General features: G+C 42.6%; 1 protein-coding gene across 9 annotated transcripts in view; it reads left to right on the forward strand.

Annotated features, from left to right (window-relative positions):
- The window catches only part of KALRN (kalirin RhoGEF kinase), a 528,299-nt gene that overhangs the window by 464,606 nt on the left and 38,992 nt on the right, over nucleotides 1-24,701 (forward strand). For 8 of the 9 annotated variants that reach the window (XR_008823368.1, XR_008823367.1, XM_056348127.1 and 5 more), the window contains 12 exons: nucleotides 1,750-2,033; nucleotides 2,891-2,995; nucleotides 8,774-8,904; nucleotides 12,532-12,598; nucleotides 13,907-14,010; nucleotides 16,461-16,530; nucleotides 17,102-17,188; nucleotides 17,971-18,063; nucleotides 19,138-19,188; nucleotides 19,528-19,605; nucleotides 20,516-20,701; nucleotides 24,225-24,396. Coding sequence is in view for 7 of the 9 variants with exons in the window: in XM_056348127.1 (XP_056204102.1) it covers nucleotides 1,750-2,033; nucleotides 2,891-2,995; nucleotides 8,774-8,904; nucleotides 12,532-12,598; nucleotides 13,907-14,010; nucleotides 16,461-16,530; nucleotides 17,102-17,188; nucleotides 17,971-18,063; nucleotides 19,138-19,188; nucleotides 19,528-19,605; nucleotides 20,516-20,701; nucleotides 24,225-24,396 (1,428 nt within the window). In the remaining 2 variants the exon portion in view is untranslated. The remainder of the gene's footprint in view (nucleotides 1-1,749; nucleotides 2,034-2,890; nucleotides 2,996-8,773; nucleotides 8,905-12,531; nucleotides 12,599-13,906; nucleotides 14,011-16,460; nucleotides 16,531-17,101; nucleotides 17,189-17,970; nucleotides 18,064-19,137; nucleotides 19,189-19,527; nucleotides 19,606-20,515; nucleotides 20,702-24,224; nucleotides 24,397-24,701) is intronic. The other variant, XM_056348122.1, reaches the window with a different exon arrangement.

Below are 24,701 nucleotides of genomic sequence, written 5' to 3' on the forward strand. Positions count from 1 at the left end.
AGTTAATGTAACACCACTTCGTGTGCATGAAATAACATCAACAGGAGCTGGCTAGACTCAGGCCTTTTTGTGATAAGACTGCTACTTTGCCCTGGGGTCAGAAAAAACCCAGCAGCTCCACCTGGGATCCGTCCTCCTCCCAGCCCCTCTCACGCTCAGTCCTGTCATCAGAAGACAGATGCTTTGGATTTTCTTCCTGTCTGGGAAATGAACTTTGACTTCTCTAGCTTGTTACAATTATTTCCATATGTTCTAAAAAACTAACTTTTGACTTCAGGTATGTAATAAATTATTGGTTCAACTGAGACTGTCTATGGTTATAAAATATGATAAAATATTATAACTCATGGGCTATGTTTTACAAGCTGGCAGAGAGGGCAGGCTGTGGTCTCTGCTGGGTGCACAGCTGGCTGGCGGCAGCAGCCTTGCCCGGCGGGATGGGAGCTCTGCATGCAGGTAGCAGAAGCTACGTATTCTATATAATGCTATATTCTAAAACAATATAGGTAGCGATTCTCTGGGAGAGTAGCTCTCCTTCAGCATGTGTACTGTCCAGTATCTCTAATGATATTTATTGCTGAACTGAGAATGTCTGGATGCACCAGGCTATTTTCCTGTGTTGTAACTTATGTTTTTGTTTTCTGCTGGGGCAGATGGAAGATTCAGAGATAACCATCTAAAAAACGTGTAATAACATCAGCTGGCTGCTGATGTACACTCTGAGATGTATCTTACAGGAGTGTGACAATTTCTGAATTCTGTAAAAAAAAAAATAATATTCATCTTAAATTGTGTGGGATTAAACACTTGAGGCCCTGATTGCTCCTGGGGAGGGAGTTGCCTTGCCACAATTTCAGGAAGGTGAAAGCAGAGCACTTGTTCCTAAAGGGCAATTAAGAAGTCTTTGAGCAACTTGCTTTGGTTTTAAAGACTTATTGACATTGGCACATCTTTGGTCTGTTGCTTTTGGGGGTGGGGGGGAGGGTAAGGGAGGTCGCACCCATTTCTAAGGTGCTAGTCTGAACATGTGTATTGATAATTGCAGTTGGATACAGTTCAGCAGTATCTCCTGCTTGCATAGAATGGAAATCTTTTTTAATTTTAAGCGTGCCTTGCACCTCTTTCTTGGGAGTTTCCTTTGGTTTGAACAATTTGTAATTGCTCATTCCAGTTTCTTAGTTCTAGGGAAGATGTGAAGTCTTCTGACAAATTGCTTTCAGGGGCAAAGGAGGTAATTTTAAGGTGCTTCAAATAACCTTCAAAAGTTAATAAGTAGTTTAACTAACAGTAATGTCATTGGGGTCCGGAAACAGCTGAAGAACGTTTATGGAATTGGAATCTGACAAAGTGTTGGTGGCTGTCAGGTCTCCTCTAGTAATCTGCTTTTTGTCCTTATTTTCTTCCTGGCAATTCATAGTGAAATCTGTGGGAAGAAGCTGAGAAATTCAGCATTTAGCATGAAATTCAGGCTTTCCTCAAAAACTAGATAACTTTGCTGTCTGCAATCTTTTGTAAAGACAGATAGTGTAGTAGGAAATGAGAGCAGTGTGTAAGACTGTGAAAAATGCCTGTTGCGAGGGCATATTCCTCTCCCTGGTGTGCAACAGAGCTTACACGATGTCCATAGGTCAGAAGGCCTTGCATCAAGGCAGCTTGTATCTTCATGCTTAGGACTGCCAAGCGCTTGATGTGCACTAGGAGAGAGAGGAGGTGCTGGTATGATCTCTCACCTGCATTGTTTTCTTCCAGACGCATATTCGGTCTCTTCCAATGACAATGGCGGCAAGTCTGATTCAGTGGCCAACTTACAACCTCAGCCATCCCTCAACTCCATCCAGAGCTCTCCTGGCCCCAAGCGCTCAACCAACACCCTGAAGAAATGGCTGACTAGTCCTGTGCGCCGGCTGAACAGTGGCAAAACCGAGAGCAACATCAAGAAACATAAAAAGGTGCGAGATGGCAGGAAGAGCTTTGACCTCGGCTCACCAAAGACCGGAGATGAAACCACTCCTCAAGGAGACAGCGCAGATGAGGTGTGTGTGGTGGTTGTTGCAGGAAAGCCTGTATCTCTGATAGTCTCTTCTGTGGTTGTGATTCACGCATGAGTAAACCCAGTTCCCTTAGGGTCTGAAGGGAACAGCGAGTTGTATGTAAAATTGCATCAACCCAAGCTGTGTTGCAAACAGCGTTGTCATGCAAAGAGCAGTGGGATATAGAAGGAATAGCATTTGAAAGTTTGCATGTATTACTGACATTTAACTAGAGGGTTTTTTAGTAGCCTATTAGAAAGCTGCTAAGGATAGAAATGAAGTTATTCTTGAGCAGATCATTTTTTGCTGAGGTTCATGTCACCTTTATCCTACCATGGCAGTGTAATTTCTTATTGAAAGAAAACACTCAGAGAAACAGCTGTGTTTCTGTTAAGTATGCTACATGTTTGTAGCTGCAGTTTCTCTCAGGCATGTTCTTTGCCAGGATGGCTCTTTCCTGATAAAGTGCATAAGGAAATACAAGCCAAAAATGGAGATGGTAAAAACTGAACACAAATAGAGGAACACATTTTAAAAACTGTACATTGAACTTTTCTCATTTAAATTGAAAAATACTTTTCCATCAGCAGACAGACAACTGTAACTGCCCTAGCTTCTTGGGTGACCTATAAACTGTTATTTTTGTAATGCTTAGAATGCACCAGGATTAACTGGCAAAACCTTACATCTTTATTGCTTCTCTTCCATGGTGCTTAGCATTACCTGCAGTTCTCTACAGCCAGTGCAATATTGAGCCAGTAATAGTATCAACAGACCCACAACCCGGTGGTGGGGTTCAGGTATCTAAAAAGATACAAGAAACCTGTCACTGCTTGTAATTACATTTAAATTTTCTTCAGAAGAGCAAGAAAGGTTGGGGCGAAGATGAACCAGATGAAGAGTCTCACACACCTCTTCCTCCTCCCATGAAGATTTTTGACAATGATCCAACCCAAGATGAGATGGTAAGGCCTCCCCTGCTATATCAGTTTGCTGTTTAAGTACATTTCTCACATAGCCATCTCGCAGTGGTCTTCTAGTATTCAGGGCCTAGACTTGGGGTTTTAAGAGACTCCTATATCCAAATCATAATCTAATACCTTTCACCAACTGGATTGACAAATAGTGCTGGATAAGCAATTTAGCCTTGGCATCCCATTTCATGACAGGTCGATGGTGTGCGTGTGTTGTGTGTGGTCAGAAATTCCGTTCAGGCTGGTAACGTGCGTTTGCTGCACCTGTTTTAAAAGTGCCTTTGGTGTCTGGCAGCAGCAGCAGAAATAGCATTTGGTGGCAGCCTGGGCCTGAGGAGTAGGACAGATGCTGGCATCTGTTTAAATCCAGAAATACCACCTTTACTGAGAGTTAGAGAGCCTGTGCTCTCCACTCAGGCTGTGTGTGTGATTGAGGTCCAGGAACATTTTTAGTCTGTGCCCCACCATCCACTCTCCGTTCTGAAGTGCTTTAAAACTTGCAGATGGAGAAGCCTACCCAGAGCTATCATTTGGCATTTTCAGCGTGTGGCTGGTCATCACTGAATGGTCCATCTGCTCCAGGTAGTTCAGAAGCCCACAAGGTATCTGAAGTCCCCCTTAGGAGGGTGAGAAAGGCTTTGGTCTGCCCATCCTTGTGCAGCATGCTGGTGGTGGTATTCTCTGCTGTTAGCTGGGGTCTCTTGAATGTTAAGTCAGGGGTTGCTGTGGTAGATGGTGCAGTGGCGTGCAGAGTCCTTCAGTTGCTCTCTTGGACTTGCGGTGGGAACCTGTGAATACAGCTGTGACAGTGGTTTGCCTTCACAGTCCGCACAGGTCCTGTTGGCATGTGTCCTTCCCCACCCTTTCCTGGTGCTGTCATCTCCCTTGTAGAAACCCATCCTCCTGGAGAGCTGTTTCCTGCTTTCCTGCTGGCATCTGTTTTTAGCACTGCCACTTCTGCATCTCTATTCTTTGATTGTAATTACTGCGTGCAAAGAGGCAAGGATAGGGGAGATTAATAAATTGTCAGAAACAAACCCAACAACCCAGAATGTTCTTGGGGAAGGTTCAGGCAGGAGTTTGGAAATAGAGACAGAAGAACACAAATATTTCTGAGACTCAAGGAGCAGAGTGATGGAGGAAAGGAGCTGGGGGCTTGCTGCTAATTTGTCAGAAATGTTATGACATTGTGGTGGCAGCAAGACCAGAAGGAAGCAGCTGGAGTTGTGGACTCTTGCCCTTTGAGTGCTGCATGTGCTGCTGGCTGTCTGGTGAGGCACGGAGGCAAAAGGTCGGTGAAGCTGAGCCGTGGTGGATCCGAGCCCAGCACAACAGCAGTTGTTCCTGGCTTGTTCCCTGTGGTGTTTAGTTGAACGTTTTGAGGTTAGTTTGCTTTTTGGTTTTTTGGGGGGCTTGTTTTGGTTTATTTTTAAAGAAAGAGAAAACTGCTTTAGCTCGGGTGACTATTTTTGATTTTTAACATGCCATGTGATGTCAGTATTTCTTAAATACATTTCTGACAGTGCCAATGTTGTGGAACTAAACTGTTTTCCACTCCAGATGTCTCGGCTTTATAGAGCATTTTGGCATCCTGTTTCTTCACCCAGTCCTAAAAGAGAAGATTAAATAGAGCGAGTTGCATCTGAAACTCTTTTTCTCTCTCTTTTTCATCCCCTACTCGCTTTTTGTCACGAGGGAAAAAACTTAAGTTCACAGACATGGCTCCTGAATTCGCTGGTACAGGAGCATGCATTAGCAAGCACTGTTTGGGGCATGTTCATGGTGTTAATTTGGCTACAGCGCCCTGCTCATGTCCTGCTACTGCTTACAGGCATGGGCTTAGGTTGGGCCAGCAGCAGCATGGGGAAGCAGCAGTGGTAGGTGGAAGATGTCTGCATGGTGCAGGGGGTGGCACGTTTCCCTAAGCCCATCTGCAAGGCAGCAATAATTGTACCTCACTGCTCCAGGAGGCTCTTATGAAGACAAATTGCAAGATCTCTTCATATTAGAAATTCATAATTTACTTTCTGGGAAACATAAATACCATTTTCCGATTTGCCCCAAACAAGCCAGACTCTCTCATCAGTCACAGAAGAGTTTTATTTAACCATGAAAGACTTGTAGGCAGCAAATATTTCCATGCTCCCTTCAAAATCCTGCCGTTATTTTCTTTTAAGAGATACTGAGCAATTTCAGTGAAAAGTAGTGAGAGCAACAGCTGTTCAATGCCTTTAAAAATCGGATGACCTCTGCTACAATGGTTATGTTTGATGGTTATCATCTATGCGGTTGTCCAGTATCTCTTCAAAGTCCCTATTTTCAGTCTTTTTTTCCCCCCCTAGACATGTCTTTCAGCATTGCAGGTGAAACAGGCTGGCTGAGCTTTTTTGTATTCGATTCCTGCATTGCCAGCCTAATTCCTCAATTACCAGCCTGATTACCTGTAGTTTTTGTTGTTGGTGTAATTAGAACTGTTGATTAGATGTATTATTTGTGAAAGAGGAGACGATGAGTGGCAGACTGTTAATGCTTCTGCTTTGTCAAAAGGCTTCTGGTTGGGATTGGTCTCCTTTGCCTTTTTTTTTTTCTCCTCCTGGAGCTGTGTCACTCAACATGAGCAACCTCCCCAAAGGGCTGTTAAAGAGGTGGCCAGCTGCCTAATTCCTGCCATCACATTTCCATGCCTCGCTCGCCAGCACTATTTAATCTCAGATGCCCGTTCATTGGCACCTGCACAGTGACTCTGCTGAAATACCTGCTCTCCAGAAGACCTTTATTAAGCAGCTGAGAGATGAATAAGCTTTTTAATAATTTTAATGCAGAATTTATAAAAAATTACCTCATGCTTTAGTCCATGTCAGCCTGCCAAAAGCAGGTTATCAAAGGACTTACCGTTTTAGTCAGTGCTTATATTTCGTTCAAAAGAAATGTGCATACAGGTGAGCTAATAAATACAAATTCCCATAGCTATCACATGAGTTTGGGTTTTCAAAGTGAAGTTTCTCAGGACAAAGACCAAGGGGTGAAGAGGCCCACGTAAAACTGAATATTTCACAGAGGCCAGTCTTTGTGGTGCCATAGGGGATGCTTGGGTAGCACACTGAAGAGGTCTCAGGGTTTGTTTTTTGGTTTTTTGTAATTACAAATCCAGAGATTTGTAATAACCAGAAGCTATTAGCTGTGGGTACCTGAATGTAGATACATCCGAAGACATTACATGGTGTCAGGCACCTAAAATTGCATACCTGTGACCAACAGACAGGCATAGAGAAGTGAGACTGAAACTGTTCTAATTAATGTCAATAGGGAAAAGTGGGCATCTCCAAAGAGTGTTTCTGCCCTCTTGTGCCAGGTGCTTAGGGCGGATGAGATACGTAGGGGTGTTTTCTCTCCACTGATTGCAGAGAGGGGAGGAAAAAGTTACATGTTTAGGTGGCTGAAGTTACATGAATGAGTGCGTGTCGTCTGAGTTTATGTAGAGTTGCAACTGATCTGTGGGGAAGGGAGGGGGAATGATTCATTCCCCTCTGCCTCCCTCCCCTATTGCCTGTAACTCCATCTGTACGTTGTACTTAACTTGCATTTATTAAATATGTATGTATGGGGGAGGGGGTAATTTCTTACATCCACAGTAAGAAGATCAATATTCTGGAGCCTGTAAGACCGTAGATGTCCTTTGAAGGAGGAAACAACAGACATTAAGAGTATTGTAGCCTGGCTGCCAATGAACTTCAGTTCTTTGGTGCTGTTCCCTGGTTCCCACCCTTGGAACTGCTGCAGGGAGACATGCAGCCAGAAGGGGATGGCAATTCTGTGCTTGTCTGATATGGCGACACTCACTCACCTGACCACGCATGCAGTCCTCTAACCCTTCTGCTCCCTTTCACGTTCGTTCTCCTGTCTCAGAAGCTGCCTCACTGACCGCTGGTTTCCTACTCCCTTCTCATCCTGCTAACTTCCTTTTCCTTTGCAACCTGGTGTCTTGCAGTCCTCTTCTTTGCTAGCTGCTCGACAGAGCTCCTCCGATGTCCCAACTGCTGCGGATCTTGTCAGTGCAATAGAAAAGTTGGTCAAAAGTAAGCTGGTAAGTTTAGTGTTGTGAAAACTGTGTACACAACAGGCCTAATATGATTCAGGGAAGGGCTTAAAGCCCTTAAAGCCTACCTCTTGTTTCTGGTTTCCTTGCTTTCCACCTTCACCTGCTACGCTTTTATTAATGCTTTGTGCTCTACTTCTCAGTAGAGTGTCTAGCATTTTTGCTCCCCCTGTGAGATGAAGCCTACATTTCACATTGCCATGTAGGCTCTGCACTGCATAGTCAAAAGGCACTTTTGGAGCGGGCTTTGCAGAGCAGGAGCTACTGTACTGCACTCTTTCTGGGGTCTTGTTGGTATTCAAATGTTTTACGCGCTGGGATGTTCTGTTTGGTTTGTTTTAGAACTTGTTCTGAGGCACGGAAGTTTTACTACCCAACGTGTGAATATGGTATTCTGGCTTCCCTGAAAAGACCCTTGAAAGAGTAAAACTGCTTGAAGTATCACAGTTGTGCTTTAAGTTTACAAAGTTTCATGTGTTGCTTTTAATCTGCCTTGTCAACTCTTTCTGACAGGGAGTGGAATAAGCAGTAAAAATGCTCTGGGTTTAATTTGTTCAAAATTTTCAGTATCATGCACTCTCCCTGTCTGGTCCCATGTCTCTTGGACAAGGAGTAAATCCTGTTTCATATCTTGGCTTCTCTTAAGTTTTCCCTTGAACAGTTCAAAATGTTAATATCAACACTAAACCTTTTTTCTACATGTCCCAGGACCTCTACAATTACGTGAATGCTTGCTTTGAGCAAGTTTCACTTAATTACCAAGTCAGGATTAAAGCAGGGTTATGATAAGCCTATAAAGGTCCATTTCCTTATGTATACTGGAAAGGTGAAGAGAGTAAATAAAAAACAAAAAATCCTGCAGTGATCATTATACTACTGTAACCCTGTGCAAGCAGCTTTATCTAGTGAATCATTTCAGAGGGTTTTGGTGTTTTCTTGGTTTAGATGTTGGTATATGAAGATAGTCAGTGTTCATAGGGTGTTTGATAAGGAGTAAGTGGTAAAGGTTCTTTGTGACATGGGAAACCAAGAAAGACATTCCCAGAATATTTACTCAAAATACTTTTATTTCATTAAGGGACTAACAAATTGAAAAGTATTCAATTATTCTGGTTAGATATATTTTCGGAGGATATTTTATTTTCTCTCCCCTGCATGCAGGCTGTTGTTTCAATTGCAATTACTTTCCAGGGATCTGGGGGAAACTCTGATTATTGTGGAATGTTAGTATGTATCCATGTATTTCTGTTACATTTTGTGTTTCACTTTACTATGAAGAATCCCCATTCAGACTTTGGCAGAGAAACACTGACCACAGGTAGCCTAACACTGGTTGTGATTGAGACACCGAGATATTTTCAGGATGTTTTGAAATAACTTGGAAAAGTTTTCTCATTCTGGGGCTACAGGAACATCTTCTTCCACCTTCTAGCACAAGGACATCTTCTTTGTTTTAATGCTTTGCTTTTTTTTTTTTTTTTTTGAGGGGTGGGGGAGATGTGTTGGTCTTATATCAAATTAAAACTAATTTGGTTGTGTTTCACTAAGTCCTGCGGGAAAGTATGGCTGGATGCTCTGCTTGGTTTTAGACTGCAGAACTGACTCAAAACGATAACACTGATGCTGGAGTTCAAGGATAATGTTTATTCTGTCATTTTCTGGGGCTTTTATAGACCCTTGAAGGAGGATCTTACCGAGGAAGCTTAAAAGACACCACTGGCTGCTTAAATGAGGGAATGACGCCTTCAACTCCCCCACGAAACCTTGAAGAGGAACAAAAAGCCAAAGCAATGAGAGGCAGGATGTAAGTTGTCTTGCTGGTTCTTCTTTCTGAAATATGCACCCGAGAAGGACACATAGCTGCACTGAAAGAATACTTTGTAGTCAGTGAATGAGCACAGAACTGAGCGCAAAACTGTGTTCTGCTTGCTTCTGGTTGTTCTTAACCTGTAAAAATACTTTGTAAAAGCACTTGCACACCTGGGAAGTTCTTCATCACCCTTTAAAATGTACAGCTTTTACCCCAGATAGCAAATAGCTGTGGCTGGAAAAGCCTCTGAACAGCTAGACAAGTATTACTGAGACGTTTGCCTTGGTGATTACTGCATTGCCAGAGGTGAAATCAGCTCTCAGAGGGGAATATGTGGTTGACCTTGTTAGCTGCCTTCAAGAAAAAGAACAGAGAATCCCACTACGATTTTTTGCATGAGAGAATATTTTTTGCCTTCATTATTAGCAAAGGAAGGGGCAGATTTCAGGTGCATTTGTGATGCAAATATGCCACTAAAGAGAAAGTTTCATTTGGGAAACCCTCATGGTTATAGTAATGGGAGAGGAAGGAAATGGTGACAGCTCATGAAAGTTGTTTTTTAAAATTATCTGTACACTCCCTTAAATGTAACAAAAATAACACTTATGCCTTAAAAGCTTATCATGATTGGAGCACTTCTTAAATGCATAGTTCAGCTGAAGGACACAGAGAAATGGAGAAACAGAATCAAGAATTGTGTGAAAGAGAGCTGAGGTAGCTGTTTTCTTTATACTGCCTCTTACACTAACAACAGGAACTAACGATCTAATCAAATGGTAGATTGAGGGGAAAAGTAATGCTCCCTACAGTTAGTGTATAGTTTGTGTGGTAAGGTGAGAGGTGGAAGAAGAGCAGCCCATTTGGGAAAGATGCCAAGCAGGGAAGGAAACCAAGTCGGGGAGAACAAGGAGGTAATGAAGAGCACAAGAGGAAGCAGGAGCAAAGCATCACAGCTCTGTCAAAGCTACCATTTGCTCCTACGGTTTGCCGTAGGAAGCCAGAGAAGTGACACAGGTAGGAACCGAAGCAACTCCCAGCAGCAGGCAGGGACATGATGCTCCTGGATGTGTTTCTGAATGGCAGAAGTTATCTCCTAGATAGCCATCAGCCTTCCCACAGGGAACGTCTCTGCCTGTGCCTATCTCCTAAAAGCTCCTCAATATTGAAAGTTCTTGGATTTTTCTGGTAGCATTTCATTAATTAGATAACTGACAACTAACTGCAGTTTGCGGTTTTAGTGCAGAGACCTATGCCACTGTAAGTGTAGGTGCAGTAATGATTTCTAGCACGCAACGCTTCTGGCACGGAGACTGGTAGTGTGTTACATGTAATTAGTGGCTGCCTCTGTCCAGAATTCCTGAACACCAGGATGTTTAGGAGCACCTGCTAGTGGCTTTCAGCACAAAACATCTGTCTCCTTTGCAACTTCTCCAGCTCCTTTGTGTCTCTGCTCCATATCTCTGCGGCTCACTAGGTTTCATTCCATAGCTATATGAGGCAGCTGAGCTCCCAGCTTGAGCTGTGACCCCCCTGTTCCCCACAAAACAGCAGTTGAATTCTTGCACGGGCACAGACAGTAATTTCCTGTGTCTCGGGCAGCACGTGTATGCCAGCAGTTAGCCCTGGTGTTAGGAAGCCCCTATTCCATCAGGCTTGATTGCTGCATTTCTGTGAGCAGTAATGCAGTGGTCTCATCGAGTGGCATTGTTCAGTATAGATTTAATGCAGAGTTAGCAAGATACCCAAATATTCAGACTTAGTCAGAATTGAGGAGGCTCTATCCTTGTTCCAGTTCATGCTGTTTTAAATACAGCTGTGTAGTCAATACCTGCTGGTGACTTACGTTATCAGATGAAAAGATGACTGAGCTTGAATTCTTGGCAATATACATCTTAGTATGCACCTTAAATTTGGCACTACCTCTAAGGTCTTGTGTCAGGTGGGCTTCAGAGAACCAAAAGAGATGGTCAAGGTTGATTTTTCTGCTTGCTAGGAAGAGAGGAGATGGGGAAACACTGGTGCTCAGTTAAACAGTGGAGGTGCAAACCCTGGTTCCTATGAGAGGTGTAAATTTGCAGATTTAGTCTTTTCACCCGATAGACACGGCTGCACTGATTTTTAATTCACACCCGCCTGCCTGCGTCCTGCAGCATTATGTACCACAAGTACCCACTGCTTCATTTTTAGAGCAGGATTTGGCCAGTTGGATCCCTGCAGTAACTCAGAGCAAAGGAGAAGCAGTGGGCAGGTGGGAGAGATTCTCCCCATTTCCCCAGCAGCTCTCTGTGTTCGTGGAGCAACGCGGTGCAGATGGAGGTGGTGAGAGCCATAAAGTAACCTCCCCGCACATCTCCCTGGGCGGAGGAGAGTGGCAAGCCTTTCACAAGGGCACGGTACGTCAGCCAGTGAGAGGGGACTGTACAGCACGCACTTGTTCAGGCCACATGCTGCTGCTTTGTAAAAGAGCAACCTTTTGCCCCGCGCGTGTTTACTACCCAGGCATACAACTTGGCAGGGCACTTCGGAGAGCACAAGCATCTGGCATCGTCACTGCCAGCCCTGGCTTCTGCCAAGGGGGCTGGATTTCACTCTCAAATGAACAAGAAGCTGTTTGACCTCCTCCTGCCACATGTCTTAAGTATCTCCTCTGCTCTCTCTGAGCAAGGGACATGTTGGGAGCGCAGCAAGAGCAGCATTTATTTTCTCAGTAACCTCTCGTAACTGTCTTCCCTTGCAACACCAGTCTGCTTTCTTTTCCTCTAGATATTTTCAACCAGGCTTTTATCTTAGCGCTGTTTGCCCTCAGCCCTATCGTTTCAAGTGGGTCAATCTGCTGATTGATGTGAACAGGGCAGTATTAGACATGAAAGCACTCCTCTATCTTGTTAGCCTCGTTACTGCTGTAGTGAACTTGAGCACAGATGGAGTTTGTCACGTGCCAAGTCTATGTAATGGCGTAATCGAGAGGCAAACTGTCTGCAGCAAGCTGTAACTTTTTGAAATTGTCCTCCAAGGCACATTATGTGATTAGTCAGTTTGACTTACAAAGGAGGGGCTTTTTTAGCTTGCTGTTGTTTACATCTAGCAGGCCTTCATTAGGTGACTCTCCTACCCAGGATTATTAGCTCTGAAATAGGCATAAAGCATTTGACACCCACATGTAGATTACCCAGTCTGAAAGATTAAGCTCTTGGTTGTGACGGGAGAGGGGATTTGTTTTCCAGGTATTTGAAACTTCCAAATCAAAACTTAATTGCTGAATCCTGGGCAAAGCCAGAGGGACAGGGGCAAGAAATCCTCTGCTGCCTACTGCAGAATGGGTCAGGACATCTCTCCATCGTTGTCAGGGGGCTGCATGGGGGGTGGAGGAGAGGAGAGTGGGGAGAGGTAGTTCAAAGCACAGGCAGCTGGACTGTTAGGTGTGGTTAGGAGAACTGAAACTACCCTGACCTGGTGGTTTTGTCATTTACATTCCGCTGAGCTAGAAGAGAATGAAGAGTGAGTTGTGTTATGTGATCTGGGTGACGATGGGGTTTTGTGGAGAGGTAATGTGTGGTTAAAGGATCAAACAGCAACATCAAGGAATATGGTTAAATGCATGTCTGTTCTGTTTAAATTTAGGTTTGTCTTAAATGAGCTGGTACAGACTGAAAAAGACTACGTCAAAGACTTGGGAACTGTTGTGGAGGTGAGCTGAAGCAAACCCTGCCATGCAGAAGGTTTTCCCACTAAAAAGTACCATGCTGATAAGTGACAACAAAAAATACAGCATAAGAAACAAACCGCTTTATTTTATTTTTTATTTTATTTATTTTATTGTGCTCTGCTTCCATGGTCCCCTTCTCATGTTGACAGAAACAAGAAGAAATGTCTCTGGAAACTATTTTTGCTTCTGTCTAACAAACATTGTATTTTAGGTTTCAACTTCAGTGTGCAAAGGTTTTTCTTGGCTACCCTGCTTGTGACAAACTCTGTGTGCTATAGTGTAGTCCTGAGGGCAGTGATGGAGAATAACTGATGCTTCTACCACTTTTGTGCTTTTCTTGCTGTCATATCAAGTAACGGTAACATGCTTTTCTTGAGTTGGCACCTGGACTAAAGCCCTGTGTCTGAGTGCCGGAGTACCTTTCCAGAAGCTGTGTTTGGGTCTGTGCTGAGGTTCATGTGTGGCCTGTGGATTATTGTTTTGCAAAAAACCCTGGAGATAAAATAGAGTTTGGGGCTTGGTTTTTTGGGTGGGGTGGGGTGGGGTTTTTTTGTAAACAAAAGTCATGGTTTTTTAAGCTTCAACTTGTAAAGACCTGGCTGATCCCTAGGGATCACCTGTCAGAGCAAATTCGCAGGCAGGGTCCAGTTTTTTCTCCAGCCAGGACTCAGGGATGGAGGCATGTGTTTGAAGTGCCTTTCGGCAGTGTTTTTGACATTCACTAGTCCAAGGAGAATTATCAGCCCATCTAACAGTGATTTTCAACAGTTTCCAAACTTAAAAACCTTTATATTATCTTCTGTTTACATCAGGCACCATTGGCAGATCGAAAAGCTTACAAAGAAACTCTCAGGAGGTGTGAGAAGTCCTATTCATGTGACTCTTTAAACTTACTGCTTGGCTTTTTTCTCCACAAAATATTCATGGTGATGAGTGGAAGAACTCTGTACAGAGTCTGGCTTCTTCCTCTTACAGAGAAGCCAAGAGCTTGATAAACTACTTTTGTTTAACTTTTATCTTCTAAATGCACTTGTCACTTCAATGACATCTAATAACGGTTTGTATAAGGTAGATACTCAGAATAAATCCTTTAAAGTTTTCTTTTAAGCAAACTATGATTTAAAGTATTTAGATGGGTTTCTGGTTTTAAAGTGTACAAAAGGTATTTTAAGCATTTTCAATGTAAAAAATCCTGACATTAGCCTTCTGTTCTTTGGGAAAATAAAAGAGTGTAATTATGCTCCCCCTCCAAATGAACCCTTTGCTAATCACTGATCATTAATCCTAAAGGGCTTCATGAAAAGGATGGAAGAAAAAGGAGTTTCTGAAGATATGAAAGGGAAAGACAAGATAGTATTTGGCAATATTCACCAGATCTACGACTGGCACAAAGAGTAAGTTTTGGTTTAGTTCCTTTTTAAGCACCTTTCTAACCACTCATCCATAAAGGATTGGGGTATCTGGTGTCTGTATGTCTAAGCTGCTTTTAATTGAACAGCAGGTCATTCGGGGCTGAACTTCCAAAGGACATTACCTCACTTTAAATGGTCTCTGTTGATTTGTAAGTGCTGCTCAATAACTTCACAAACTATGGCTACCTTGAATCTTGAGAACGTGTTCTAATTCATGTGCTTTCAGCCAGTTTCACGATACACTAGATCCTGATACGGGGCTTTGTCTACCCAGTCAAAAATGGCACAATTGCATGATGCAAAACATTGCACTGTCTTACATAAAATCATTTATCCCAGTTAAAAAAAAAAATAAAAAAAACCCACCAAACTTGGATGGGCTATAGCTTTGCACTGCCTGGCTTCAGGGGAGGGTGTCTGTCATGCTGTCTCTGATCACAAATACAGCTTTATGCTGGTTCAAACACCACGCCAGGAGTGCTGGTCAGTGTGACAGAAATGTTGCACACAAGAGAGTCTGCTCTTTGTCAGTGCTGTGCTGCTGGTGGCTCTGCCACTCCTTGCTGGGGAGCCACAACGAGAGGCTCAATGGGAGATAGCTCTGTGGTCCATCCACAGCTCCTGAGCTGCTGCTCATAAGCAGTCCCAGCATGGCTCCCAGAGGGTTGCTGCTTATGGGCTACTTGCTGGATCCTCAGAAGAGCTACAGAGGCTGCCACAATTGTGTTTCTTGGTCACAGCTGTAGGCTCAATTCATCCCACTGATGAGCAGTAGCATTGCTGGAAAGTCATGGTTTCTTTCCTGTGCCTTGTGGTTCTCAGCAACATGAGCATCTTCACGTGCAGCTGACAGGATTGCAAAGGCTGACCATACTACTGGTATTGGTAGTATTTGGCTAGTAGGGTGATCAAATGCAAATGCCTTCAAGATCTTTCTCACCTGAAAGCTCTGACATACTTTGGCCTAGTTGATGCTTTTGACTCTGAGTTAGGAACTCTGTTGCTTGAAAATCTTACTTGTACAAGTAGCTTTTGAAAAACTGATGGAAACAGAAGACATTTCAAATGCTGGGCTGTTTCTGCTGTGACTTGCTTATGAACAATATGGTCATCAGTTCAATTATGCCTCTCAGAAATACTGTACAGCTCCAATTAACTAGAATTTGAGCATGCATAAGTAGACTTGAGCAATGAACACCGGGCTGGATCTTCCTTCAGTTCTGTACATTTCTCTCACCCAGGAAACACAGTATCCTTCCCATTGTGTGTCCCACAGGTGCTTATCTCATGGCCTGGCCCTGTCCTTATGTTCTGACAGGTGCCCTTGTAAGCACAAACCAAAAAATGTCAGAAAAAGCTTCATCATGTATCAAGTTGTTACCAGCAACAGAGTGCCATTTGTTGTTTAAGCGTGATGACAGGAGTTTTCTGTAACACACAGGGAGGGATTCCTATTTTTAGTTCTGCATGTTTAGGTCAAGAAGTCTATTTAAATGCAGATGAATTTAACATTTATGGAGGATTGAGTTATGGAAGCACTGTACCTGATGGTAGCGATAGGGATGTTTAGTTGGGACAGCTGTCCAATGTGCATCTTTTTTTGAGGTTCTGGGATTTCTTGGGACCAGGCCATTGCAGGCATGTCACCAAATATGGCTACTGTAGCAAATCCATGGAGGCATTTGAGACAGAAATCCTGCACTGAAAAAGGGGATGATCGTGGAAAGGGAAATTGTGAGGATTCGCCTACCAGTTAGAAAAACCTACCAGTATTTCTAAAGTTTAGTTTAGCTGCTTTTACCTCACTTTTCCTGGTATATTCTTGGTAAGAACATTCCAGCTAGAATGAATGACCCAAAAGCTGCAGGTCAAGATAGAGATTGTGTGCATGAATTACTATTACTATTATGAATTACAGTATGTTACTAATGGTAATATACTGAAAAACAGTGAAAACCAGAACATACCAAAACTCCACCAGCAAAAACGCATTGATTTGTCTCTTCAGGTGGAAACTTATGCATCTCTTCCACGTTGACCAGTACTCCAGATCTGCTCATGCAACTGAGAACTCCTGGTAGAGCTTCAGCTGAGTTTTCACAAGCCTTTTGGTATATGGAAAAGTTTTACTTCGGGAGTTCTCAGTGAAGGAAAGCAACTCTTGCAATTAGATAGATAGTGGCACTTTTTAAAAGTTTAAACCACTGTAATAGTAAAGAAGAACAGATATTTTGCAAGACAAGACCTCCATATTTCACAGCTCTCATCTAATGTTTTAGAAATCCAACCATTATGGGCTGAAGCCGAGCTTACCTTTTCATTTATTATTGAATAATATAGCTAAAATTGCACTGATATATCTGAAGGACAACTAGTTTGCTGCTGGGATGACCTAAAGAAGTATTCTGAAATGTTGATGTCCTTTCTTTCAGCTTTTTCCTGGCTGAACTGGAAAAATGTCTTCAAGAACCTGAGCGTTTAGCACAGCTTTTTATTAAGCATGTAAGTTTTATTTTGTTACCTGTCTCTAGCATAATTGTCAGTTAGGGTGTGATGACTCCTTTCCAAAAAACATATTTGTGTCGACTTGGTACTTTTACATGCCTAAAATTAAATTTAATCATAAAGTATCCCTATAGTTATGCATCTGCAGTGAGCTGGATTGAACCAAAGCATTAATCATTGCCTTCTTGCAGACTTCTCATTTTGGGGGCAAGATTGTTGTGGCCGAGGACATCTGCCAAAATATAATTATGGCAGGTACTTGCCAACTGCTACAATTGACATGTTCATGTGATAATAGCTAGAGCACAAACCTACAGCAAATCTCAGACCAACCAGTGTGGGGCTGACAACCCCAAGTGGCTGCCCCCACGGAAACCTCCCCTTGCTTAAGGTGCAGAAGTGGAGAGCAGAACCAATTACCGATTTACTTTCCTACTTCAGCAAACTAAATCTTTGATTAAACCAAAAATAAGGCAGACCAAGCAGAACACCATAGCAACTTTCTGCCAGCTTTTAATAGCAGAATAGAACGGTAGCCAATATCTCACCCGGCCTCTTGCTTTCATAGGAGCGGCGATTACACATGTATGTGGTATATTGCCAAAACAAGCCACGATCTGAATATATAGTAGCTGAGTATGAGGCATACTTTGAGGTAAGCATGGCTCATTATACGTTACTGCTACTTACAGCTGTGAGTTGAAGGCAAGTAGACTATTCTGTAACCTGTGGGGTTTGGCTAAAACAAACGTTAGAAGATTTTGATACTGCCCATGCTGCTAAAGTCTCTGCTATGGGGAAAAGTGTTATTCTTTCATTTGTTTCAAATTCTCATACTGTTAATTTCTAATAAATATTTAATCCCGTACTCACTGTCTGTGGGCCTCGGAGTACAACTGCATTGATTTCTGTCCAAAATAAAATAAGACTTTTTCATCTGTGGTCTACAAACAGGGGAGGAGGTAAAAGTTGTTGGAGCTGGGTGGTGCCTCTCATAAATTCCAAATAACTTTGTGTGTTTGAAGGAATCTTTGGGACTAGACACATTTAGATATTAATGTGAAAGAAGCTTGTTTAGCAAGGGAAAAATGTTTCCTTTCACCCAAGGGTAAGAGGCATGCTTTGCAGGACTTGTTTGTGAGCTAATCCCCGCTGCAGTGGGAAGAGTGGTCTCCAGACCTTGTAGTCCTGCTCGGTTAGCTCAGAGGGGGAAGGGATCCCGTGCTTTCCAACGCCTTCCAGCTTGGTCAAGACTTACCCAGTCCTTGCCTAAGTAGGATATGCCGGTTTTTTAAATCCATTAAAATTCCCTCTTGCAAACAAAAGATTAAGAACAGGCCAACTTTCTGTGGAAATAAGTCTCTACTGAGACATTTTATCATGTTCTCTGTTTTACTTTGTTATTGTTTGCAATTGTTTTTAATCCTCAATTTTTAGGAGGTTCAACAGGAAATAAGCCAACGGTTAACCATCAGTGACTTTCTAATCAAACCCATTCAAAGAATAACTAAATACCAGCTTCTTCTCAAGGTGAGTGGAAAGATACAGTTTGGACTAAACTGTAGTCTGCATCTTGCATGAGATGCTGTCGTTTTAATTCAGCCTTGGTTTTAACTTCATCAGATTAAAAGGAAAGAAGAGTCTGCTTAAACATGGGCATACAATGACAGATTACTGTGAAAAATGTCCAGAGAGCAGGAGAGCCACATCTGTAGGAGTAGTTTGCAATTTAGGATGATAAAAAGATTTTTTAAAATTATTTTCTATTGGTTTTTTTTATAGAAGAGTAAAATCCAAATAGGAATTTTCTTCCTTTGAAGTTTCAGAGCAAACTTTCATTCAATTTTTTTACATTGCAATAAGGCACACAGGCGTGTTAGTAAAGCCTGTCTTTGGTGCTGAATGGCAGACTTCTAATAAATGCTATAATGTCCATTTCTGAATATCTCTCTTCAAATTACCTTAAGGAACTTTATTTCCAGAATATTCTGCTGTCTTAAAATTGGGGGAAAAAATTGTGGTGAGCTCCCCAAAGGAGTCTGACCACTCTGGCTTCTGCTGATTTATCCACAATGCCAGTTACTCAGCATTTCTGGAAGTCCATCCGTAGGGTCTCAAGCTAACATCTAGGAGCAGGCGTGGCTGAACCCTACCCTGTCATCCCCAGCAGTACTGGGGCTCTGAGCTGGTTTCTTCTCTTTTTTTGAACTAGTCTCAAGCAGGCTGCCATCAGCCCACAGTTTTGTAATTGCACACTAGCAAAGAGACAGCAGTGTGTTCCCTGAAATGTGAAAAGGAAAAAAAAAATCTTCAAGTGTGTGTGGTCTTGTGGCTTAAGACAGGGACCAACTAAGCATTCCCAAGGGCTAATCCTGGCTTTGTCTTTTTTATATGATGTTTTCAGCAACCATCCACACCCCTTTTCCATATCTATAAAGAGTTTATAATGTTCACAAACCTCTGCAGACGGTTTTATTAATATTAGCAAGGTTCTTCTCAGAAAATCACATGCTGGGATATGTTTTGGGTTTTTTTTTTTTCAACTGGCATCTTCTGTTTTCTCTTCCTGAAGTGCCTTAATGCAAACCTTTCTGCTTTCTTCAGGACTTCCTGAGGTACAGTGAAAAAGCTGGTCTGGAGTGCTCCGATGTAGAGGTACGTTTTCAAGTCCCAACAATAGTACTGTTATCTAATGGCACTTTATGTGGAGGAATGAAAAGCCCAGTATTCCTTTGACAATAGTTGAAGATCCCGCTGGTATTCTAAACATGTTATTGCTCTTAGCTAAAATCTGAAGTAAAAGATGAAGGCACAGTCCTGCATTGCAGGTGCACCATCCTCTTTTAGACATGACTGTACCTCTTCAGCACATGAGGGCCTTGCCATGAATAACTGCTAGCGGTGATTGTGCTACTGAAGTTCATTATTTGACACTTTGCTTTGAGGAACCTTCTGATTCTCTTGTAATAATACAACGTCCTTTTTCCTTAACAGAAAGCAGTTGAATTAATGTGCCTTGTACCAAAACGTTGCAATGATATGATGAACCTGGGTCGCCTGCAAGGCTTTGAGGTATGCGTTTGCATTCTGCTTATAACAACAGCTAGGCAAGGAGAAGTATTTTATCTTTCTATGATTGTCTCTACAACTGGCCCTATTCCAGGCTGTTTATCTAGTGCTTGTTCTTCTCCAGTTGCTGAGTTGCATGCTTTGGTGTGGTTTTGAAGGTGGGGGTGATATACCTTTCACTCCAAACTTGTGACAATCTATCTATTGTTTCTTCAAAATGTGAGGTCCTTAAAAGCTTCTGCAAGCTTGAAGTAGATTTCTTGTCTCTATTGCCAGAGCAAAATAAGTGCTGAGCCAGACTACTCTGCCTGTTAGTAAGGTCACCCTAGCATTAATGTGTTAACAGCTCCCCCTGACTTTGGCAACATCCAGGAGGGGACCTGTGAGTTGTAACCCCACAGGTTACAGCTTGTGGTTTGTAACTAAGCCAACATAGACTTTGGCAGCCCTCCTGAGATGTCTTATCTGCACAATGAAGTCAAGTTTGTCTTACCCTCTTATGCATTGTAGCATTCCTGCAAACAGGTAGGTCCTGGTTTTTTTGAGCCTCCAGAGGTGTTGTCATTGGCTTCTGGTTTAGGGAATGATGGAGAGCTCAAGACCAGAGGCAATCCAAGGCACTACAGTAACAAACTACATAATGGGAACAGTGTCTGAAATTAAGTATATAAAAAATTCTTCTTGAGACCTCTGGCTTTTGGTTTTATGTGCACAATCAGTGGCAACGGGAACAAAGAAAACCTATGTTATTTTTCTTAAACTGAGGTCTTGATTTACAAGATTGCTGCTTTGAAAATTTAGAGGGGATATGTCTCACATGAATTCAGTGCTGCTTGGAAAACTTGGACTGCACAAACCAGCAGATTGTTGTGTGGGATCATGTTTGTAACGTTGGTGCCTTTCTGCTTCTCAGGGCAAGCTGACAGCGCAAGGCAAGCTGCTGCAGCAGGACACCTTCTATGTGACAGAGCAGGATTCTGGCGTTCAGTCTCGACCAAAGGAGCGTAGGGTGTTTCTCTTTGAGCAAATAGTTATTTTCAGCGAACTCCTTAGAAAAGGATCTTTAACACCAGGCTACATGTTCAAGAAAAGCATAAAGGTAAGAAGTAGAGAGGGAGAGGCATATTCTGTTTGATGGTCAGGTAAGGAAATCCTACCAGTTTTCTGTGCTGCGAGACTGGTCCATCCTGTCATAGGTGGACAACAATTTGCAGAAAACATTTGTGTTTACCTTTCAATGGACCAGAAGCCATTTAAGACCATCTCCAAATAAATCACTGGGTGCCTAAATTTACTGGGTAACTTTTACAAGGAACACAGCGAGGGCAGGTCCTCTGTCATTCATAGCTCTGCATTAGCAAATATTGCTACAGAGCCTGCAGTAGTCAAAGGAAGTATACAATAGTTGCTTTTAAGCGTGCTCATGAAAGGTGGGGGAAGGTGTAGTCATCTTAGGCCAAACTCTAAGGCAGTACTAAGCCTCTCTGTGACATTACTGGAAATACTGTCCCTAATCGGGGGAGGGCTTTTAGTACAAATGTGATTGTTGCAAGAAGACAGAACTATTTCAAAAACAAACAAAACCATGCATAGCTCTAAAAATGCAGCTATGAGGAATTATAAAACCAGCTAAATATAAAACACGTTTCAAGAAATTAATTTTGCTTTTAAATAATCTTTCCAGATTGTGGGGCTGGGACTGAAAGTAAAAACTGGAAGTAACCAGGGAAAATACTTGTTTGTTCATTTGTTTAAGGGGGTTTATGCTTGTTTAACAAATATGAAGTTAACATCTAAAATGGTAAGCGCTACACCTCTCCTGGTAGAACAGCCTTTACTGTGCCTGCAGAAAGAGCAAAGTCACTGGTTCATTTGAGTGCCTTGATCATTCAAAAGCTGAGAAGCAAGTCGGGATTGATTTCCTTTTCAAAGATACAGGTTAAAAAGAGATATGGAAGAATGCATTGTGTTTGCTCTATATTTTAAATTATACATTAATATGAAGTAGAAGAGAACAATATCAGGTACCATAATGCATATTAACCATGTATAACTAAACAAATATATGATAAACAGCATATTTATTGAAACGAGGGCAACTTGTTGGCTGACAGAATCTGCAGCATTTACTGAAAAGCCTATATCCATTTGTAAGTCAGCGTATTTCATAGTTTCCAACCAAATAATAAGCTATAAAGGAAAAACCTAAAGTGTACAAATAAACAATCATCTTGATTTAGATGATCAGCTTTGATTTTATCTTATTGCTGATTTAAATCATTATTAAAGTTGGGAGATGGAAATAACATTAATCTTTTTTGCTTCAGTTTATGGTATGTATAACAATGCAGCTTTTATCTGCAGGAAACAATTGCTGAATTGTATATTGTAGATAAAGAGAGAAAAATAAATCTCTTCTAATGTCAATAAAATTAGCTTGCCTCAAGGGCATGAGTTGCTTTTCTAGTTAAACAGCCTATGAAAGTAATACTGTTCCCACTGCCTGAGTTTAAAATTTTTGTGTGATAATTTTCCAGTCCCTCTTTTCTTCCCCTTGGCAAACAGCTCGTTCTCCTGGTGAGTGCCTACAGCGAGTGTAGGATTCCCCGTGGCTCCGTGTGCATCTCCCCCAGCGCAGCGTGGAGCCTGTGTGCCAGCAGCTTTCGCACCCTGCCTCCCAGCCCCTACTTCAGCTTCTGCCTGCTTTTGTATTTCTCTCATGCTTTCCCACAGAGATGAGCTGTGGCCCACAGTGGAGCAGGACCATTCCCTGTTGCAGGACCACCACTCTGTGCCACAGGCATCCTCACCTTGCAGTGGAGCTTCAGCCTGAGCTGGGTGATTCCCTGGCAAGAGGCAGTTTGTCCCAAGGTGTCACATAAGCAGGCTTGCCTCATCACTTGTCTTTCATAACCCTGCCCTAAACGTGGGCATCCAGAATTTGCATCTGATAGGAGTTCACGAGCCAGAGTTTGAGGAAGCTTTACACTGTCAGCTGGGACCAAGTTTATTTGACCTTGGTTCAAGTGCTGACAAGATCCTGCTGGGCAGGTTGAGCCCATCTTCACAGCAGTTACCAGGACTGCCTAGCCATCTTTGGCTGGCTTCGATACCATCTGCAGTCATGCTTGTCTGGTTCTCTGGGAGGCACTCCCTGAGACATGGAGGCTGTTCCCCTGCTGGTCCCATCCTCCCACACAGCAGAAGGACCTAGCCAGCAGTGGAGATCCTATTTCTTTCCTCTGTGTCACAGTCGCTGCTGAGCACTGGAGGCCTCTTCGTTAGAGCAAGAAATGCATATGACTTCGGATGTAGCCAGGCTCCCAAATATTGTTCTCCAAGGTCTGTCACACTGAAACTGTGATAGAAGCTTGAGCATGATGTCCTACATTAGCAAAGAACACTTCTTTATGCACTGATGAAGTTAGTGTTCAGAAATTGCACATCCCTTCTTGGATACTTCTCAGTTGGATGCCTTTCAGACTCTCAATACACCTAAGTGGCCAGCCCTGGCAAATGCATCTCCCTGAGATGCAAATAGGAGGTTAGGGACTCTGACCTACAAGTCTTTTTCCTGGAGTCATACCAGGATTGACTTGCTTGCTTGGGCTATCAACCAGAGGAGCAAGACCTCAGAACAAGAGGAAGAGCACCGTCCAGGCTCGCTGTCTGTCCCTTTCCTTCTCACCATGTCAGAGGAGTTCCTGCGTGTCCCTCTAACTTCACAGGGTCCCCCAGAAGAGAAGGAAGAGGCTCTTTCCATCTTGCAGTTTGAATGCTGGACAGTATTCAGATGTGGAGTGAATCCCTCCATGCCTTGACAGATGCTCAGAGCAATTCGAGATAGACTTCTTCTAGAGGGATGTTATTGCCTTAGTCTTTGGAGCTGTCTACTTTTGATATGAAGACTCTCTTTCTCTCTTTTTTTTTTTTTTTTTTTTTTTTTAAAGGCTATGCTAACATATTCTTATTTACTATCACAGGTATAAGTAGCTCAGGAAAAGTTAAAGTTTTGGGTGTACTTAAACAGAAGCCTCCAAGGGCAGGACAGCAGCCAAAAATGCCATCCATGAGATTTCCAGAGGTCTGTGACTGCAGTCAAGTGAAGTGATTGCGTGCAGATGACTGTAATCTGCTAGAAATAAGAAGATCTGTTGGAACATCAGGGGAGAATTGCTCTTTTTTTCCCAGTATATCCCTGTGCATGGTCCATTCCATTTTTAAAATACTCTGACTGAAACTGACTTAACAATGGAGGATAAGAAATGTAAACACTTCTTTAAATCAAGGAAGGATAGACTATTAACATCTTAGTAGGAACTTTTTAACTATATTTACAGGTTATAGTAAATTTTTAGCACATCAGTCAGGTCTATCTGGCCTTAAAATAGAAGTTGTAATTCAAGACAAGGCAGGCGGATGTCTGGTACATCTGTCAGAGCTTTATTAAGCTTAAGATTTATCTGCCTATATCTAGATGAGGCAAATTCTTCTGATTATGATCTGAAAGTGTGTTACTGGACTCAAATTATTTTCAGGAACTTTTCACAGCAATTTTATTCTGATTATTGAGTAATGTTAACTTATGCTCCATGTAACATGCTTACCTTGGCTTATTTCAGATGAACTACCTTATCATTGAAGAAAATGTGGACAACGATCCCTGCAAGTTTTCTCTAATGAGCCGGGAAACATCAGAGAGAGTCATTTTACAGGCAGCTAATCCAGAAATTCAACAAGCTTGGGTACAGGACATCAACCAGGTCCTGGACACACAAAGAGATTTCCTAAATGGTATGTACATGGTCTTTGCTTTATTTCCCAAACTGTGACACTAAATGGGATTTAGAATCTTTGTGTCACTGTTTCCTCTGTGAGAAAAACAATCCAGCAACTTCTTCTCGTAAGGGAAATCCCAAGTAGGAAACTAGAGCCCATTCTGCCTGTCATTAAGCACTGGGTCAAGTGGTATCCAGAGAGTACATGGGAACGAGTCCTCATAATTTACAGGTGGTCTTTGAAAAGAGACCACCTCAGTGCCACCGTACAGAGCTCTCTGCCCTGCACGCCAGGTCTGCCTGGTGGGAAGGTGAAGAATG

Source organism: Falco biarmicus, chromosome 8 (assembly GCF_023638135.1).
Source record: "Falco biarmicus isolate bFalBia1 chromosome 8, bFalBia1.pri, whole genome shotgun sequence".
In the NCBI taxonomy this organism is placed as follows: domain Eukaryota; kingdom Metazoa; phylum Chordata; class Aves; order Falconiformes; family Falconidae; genus Falco; species Falco biarmicus.